General features: G+C 61.6%; 1 protein-coding gene across 1 annotated transcript in view; it reads right to left on the bottom strand.

Annotated features, from left to right (window-relative positions):
- PRKD2 (protein kinase D2) overlaps positions 1–4083 on the bottom strand; it is a 31357-nt gene extending 27274 nt beyond the window's left edge. Inside the window, exons 1-3 of the mRNA XM_046683195.1 lie at positions 3799–4083; positions 3107–3513; positions 787–925 (exon numbers count right to left, since the gene is read on the bottom strand). Of these exons, the coding sequence (XP_046539151.1) occupies positions 787–925; positions 3107–3346 (379 nt within the window). The 5' untranslated portion in view covers positions 3347–3513; positions 3799–4083. The remainder of the gene's footprint in view (positions 1–786; positions 926–3106; positions 3514–3798) is intronic.
- Between the last annotated feature and the right edge of the window lie 736 nt (positions 4084–4819).

Raw genomic sequence — 4819 nt, 5'->3', positions numbered from 1 at the left:
GGGGGGGAGGGAATACAGCCGTGAATAAGGCAGATCCTTCCCCCGCCTCCCACCCCGGAAGGAACCGAGGGCTATAGACTCGTCTCAGGTGCTGAGAGCTTGTGCATCTAGAAAGTGGGAATGGCCAGTGGGTGTCCTAGATTCTGGCTGCAAACACACGAGCCCAGGTTTCCTCTCCCTTACAGTCTGATCTCCTTGGGGGGAGCCCTGGGCATCAGACCATTTTTAACTTTATATCAAAGTATAACATGTCTAGAAACGGACACATCAGAAGTGCCCCGCTCAGCGAACTGTCAGACTGGGCACACCGTGTCCCCAGCATCCTGATGGATAAACGGAAGCGTATCCAGTTCCCGCAAAGCTGGCTCGGGCTGCGCCCCCAGACTCCACCTTCCGCAAAGGCACCCAGTCTCCTGGCTTCTAACGCCGTAGAGTAAACGCATCGTCTTTGCGCTTCATACACGGAAGGATGCTTTGTAGATCCTGAGGTCTAACTGCTGTCTCTCAGCGTTAGTTTGCGAGATTCGTCCGCATCGCCATGGACCACTGATGCTGCACAACAGGGCTGTGCGAATTCCACGCTGCCCATGCCGCGCAATATATTTACCCATTCCGGGCCGGGAGTTTGTAAAAGCTCCCGAGGTGACTTTAATTTGCAGCCAGGGCTGAGAACCGCTGGCCCCTGACTTGAAGAAGCGAGTTTCTGGGCCCTTCTGCCCTCCCCCTCCTCCAGATGCCCCACCTCCGCTCGAAGCTCCGCCCCTGGGCGGGGCCTCGGCCGCTCACCCGACAGCACCACCTCCACCAGGTCGCCCTCCTGGATGTCTCCCGCCGAGCGCACGAGCTGCAGGAGGTTAGCCGACGTGGGGTCATGTTTGAAGAGCAGAATCTTGTCGTAAAGGCCGTAGAAGCCGCACTCGGGGAACTGAGGGGCGGGAGAGGGAGGTGGTGACGAGAAGGGCTCAGAGCGCCTGCAGCAGCGGTCTGAAACCCTCCCAGGGCAGGGCCGGCTGTTTCCCCCGGAAACTCGGAGACCCCTCGCTTCCTGCCTGCTCCCTCCCAAGCCCAGCTGGAGCCCGGCAGGGTGCCAGGGCCCCAGGTGTGCCGAGAGCGAGCGCCGGCCAGAGCGTGATGGCTGGACTGGCCAACCGGGGTGGAAAGGAGAGTGGGCACCTAGAATTTTCCGGAGCCCGGGGTGAGGGGGGCGGCTGATGAGCACCCCCCTCCTTGATGCAACCCCACACACACCAACCAGCTTCCTTCCTGGATCTATTGTTGTCCTCGTTACCTGGCTCCAGGCCCAGCAGTGGGGCGGGGCGAGCTGAAAGGAGGGGACTTAGAACTCCCGGGGCGCGGAGGGGGGAAGGCGGGAGCTGGAGGTAGGGAAGGAATGCCCAAAGGACCCAGGTGTACCGGTCCCCAGCTTGGGGGGGCAGGAAATGAAACCCGGTAGAACAGAAAGTGAAACTGCCCAGGTGGGGCAGCTGGAAGGAAAAAAAGAGGCCATCCCACACCTGGAAGGAGAGGATAGAAAATAAAAAGGGGGGGATGCGGTGGGGGGGGGGGGGGGGGGGGGGGGGGGGGGGGAGGGGAGGGGAGGCCTGAGGAGGTGGGCTGAAGATCTGAGCATGGGACAAAGAATGTCACCCAGGGGACACTCTGCCCTCCCCCCAGCCTGCTTTCCCAAGGAGCAGGCTGAGCTGGGCCTGAAAGCTGGGCCTGCTAGTTTTGGGGTTTGGGGGGGCGAAGGCAGCCCTATGTGTTCTCGCCTGCCGGGAGAGGGTCCACAGCGACCAGGACTCCCTGGGCCCTGACTGCCTGGGAGGTCTTTCTCTCAGCCTCAGTTTCCTTGTCTGTGAAGTGGGGGAGTTGGCCCAGTTCCCCATGTTTCTCTGAAGCCCAAAGAATTCATTTCCAGGAGTCTGAGAAGCTTCTGGAATTTGGATATTTGGGGATTCCCGCATGGTCCCATTGCAGGATTCTACATTCCAGACCCCAACATATTCTCATTACACGTTTTAGGATTTCAACAACGCAGATGAGCAGTAGTCTAATATTTTATTCTACGAATCTGACAAACTAGGATTCTAGGAATATTGGAGTTTCTTAGCATTGAAGGATTTCAATAAGCCAGCATCCCCAAATTCTAACATTCTAACACTCTAGGATTCCAACAACCCAGGAACCTAATATTCCAACATTTTAATGTTTTAGTATTTCAACAACCTAGAATTCTAACGTTTGAACAGTTTAATATCAGAGGCGTTAAATTACCCAGCAGTTGCATATTCCAACACTTTAGAATTCTAATAGTCTAACATTTTTACAGTCTAGAATCTCAACAGCAGACAAGGCCACTATTCTAACTTTCAACATGCTAGGATTCAGACATTGGGATCCACCTGATTCCCTCTTGCAAAGATCCCCAGCCCCCCACCTGGTGACCCTGGTGTCTGAAGCTGAGAGTGGGGTGGGATTGGGGAAGACCTGTTAAAACAGGCCAGCATCAGACCTCGGGGGTGGGGGCACGGGGATTAGGAGAGGGGACAGAGTCCCCAGAGCCTCTGGGCGTTCCGACGAGGTGCCGGCCCCGCTGCCCACATTTCGCCCTGGGGGAGGGCAGAGATCGGGCTCCGAGACCTCACTTGCCCCGGGCAGCCAGCGCAGGCGCGCGCGCGTGCACACACACACGTCACCCGATCGCCTCGGCCAGCCCGGCTTCAATTTCTACTGTTTCCACCAAATGGGAGGTCAGGGATGTGCCAGGGCAAGGAGGTGCCCCCACATCTGCTGCCCCCAGCTGCCCCTTCCTCGCCGCGTCTACACCTGGCAGGCCCCTCCCTTCCTCCCTGCCTGCTGCAGAAAACAACAACAGGCAGGGACACGCAATTTGGGGAGGCCTCTGGGGCACCCCACCCCTACGCAGGCCTCCCTCAAACGGGTAGTGGGGTGAAGAGGCAACTCGGGGCCAGTGCCCACCCCTCAGTGGCCCGAGGCTTACACCCTCTTCCTCCCCCACCCTTACGCCAGGCTCCAGGTGGCCTCTGCCAGCGCCCCCTCCTCTAGACTTCTCCCCAAGCACGGTGGGAGGAACCCACGCCCTTACCTTCTGGTCCACGATGGAGCAAGCCAGCTGCTTCACATGGGCCAGCTCGGAGGCGGTGGGCAACAGCACGAACTCGCGGGTCAGCCCGATCTGGATGTGGAAGGAGACCCCGGGGCCCGGGGCCGGGACCTGAGGCAACAGCGGTGGCGGCGACTGCAGCTCCAAGCCGCCGATGAGCGGAGGAGACCCCGGCCCGGGAGAGCCCGGGAGCCCGGCGGAATGGGAGGGGGCGGCGGCCATGGGGGGAGGCCAGGGACCGGCCGCCCGGAGCCCACCCGGGATCCGGCTGGAGGAGGCTGGGGAAGCCGGGTCACTGGATCCGAGGGATGTCGTAAGCTGGTGGAGGGAGCGCGGGGATCCGAGAAGAGAAATCTAGCAGGTTGAGGGGATTCGAGGATGGCGTGAGCCTGAGAAATCAGAGAAAAAGGAATCTAGTGGATCAGACGCTCGGGAATCAAGGGATCACAGATGCTCAGACAGGAGAAAGTCAATGGTGCGGGGGACCCAGCGATTGAGAGATTCCAAGAAATCAAAGAAGAAAATTAGTAGGTCGGGGTCACAGGGATCAAGGGAGCCGAGGATCCAAAGGCCCCTTGGAGAGAGAAAGGATTACAAAGGGAACAGGGGGATCCCAGAATCCAGCGGCTCTAAGAGGATCCAATTAAGAAGAGGGCCCTAGGGATTCACCACACCTTGGGGATGGAGTGCAGGAGTCTCTGAGTCGGAGATCGAGTGGATCCCAGGGATCTGAGGGGCCCGGGGATGCGGCAGAGGGATCCCAAGAGCCAGGGTGCTAAGGAGGGAATCTCACGGGTCTCGGAAGTTGGAGGAAAGTTCGGTCCGGGGCCGCGGAGAAGGGGGCGTTCCCGGCAGCAGTGGGGGTGGGGCAAGGGAGGGTCTCCCGGCGCCGGGCGCCGGGCGCCGCTGGCTCTGGTTCCCCCTCCAAAGTTTAACTCGGCGGCGGCGGCCCAAAAGGAAGTGTCCGGAGCGACGGCTCGGCCGGCCAATCAGCGCCAGCCTCGGTGGCGTCAGAGAGGGCGGAGCCTGCCGAGGGGCTGGGGGCGGAAGGGGAGGGCGGGCGCGGGGCCTCCGAATTGGGGGTGGCAGGTCCCTGGCGCGTGTCCGGGGGTTTGCAGTGGGAGATGCGGGGCGGGGGGGCGGGACTGGTTCCTCTCCAACACACCCAAGTCTAGAAAGTTAACTTTTCCCCGAGCTGGAGAGGGAGGGACGAGCCCCCCTCAGCCCCCCGGGCCGCGGGCCGGGGCTGAGGAGGCGCCTGGCCCTTTAAGGACGGGGCCGTCTCGCCCGGCCTGCATCCGGCGCCCACCGCAGGGGAAGGGAGGGAAACGGGGTGTCGGGGCCGCTCGCCCTCCGGCCTCGGCCTCCTCCTGCCCGCGCCGCGCCCCAGCCCGTTCCGCGGGTGGGAGGACCCATGGCCCCGAGGAGCAGAGGTCCCGGCCTCGGGGCCGTCTCCAGCGCCCCTGGGCAAGGTGCACGGAGCGAACCCGAGGGGCCGGGCTGGGCCACCTGTACGGGGAGCGGCAGGCACGGGGCGGCTGGAGAAAGGGTGTAGCTTCCTTCCGCCAGCTGCCCTCGCCACCCGTCAAAGGCTGGGGCGCCTGGAAGGGCTCTGGCAACCAGGGAGGACCACACATGCATAGTCCATAGATGGAGAGCCGACTGTTCTCCTGGGGGCGGGGGTCTTTCTCTGTG

The sequence above is a fragment of the Equus quagga genome, chromosome 13, assembly GCF_021613505.1.
Source record: "Equus quagga isolate Etosha38 chromosome 13, UCLA_HA_Equagga_1.0, whole genome shotgun sequence".
Lineage (NCBI taxonomy): Eukaryota > Metazoa > Chordata > Mammalia > Perissodactyla > Equidae > Equus > Equus quagga.
The sequence above is the reverse complement of the archived record's forward strand: the minus strand, read 5'-3'. Positions and strand labels throughout refer to the sequence as shown.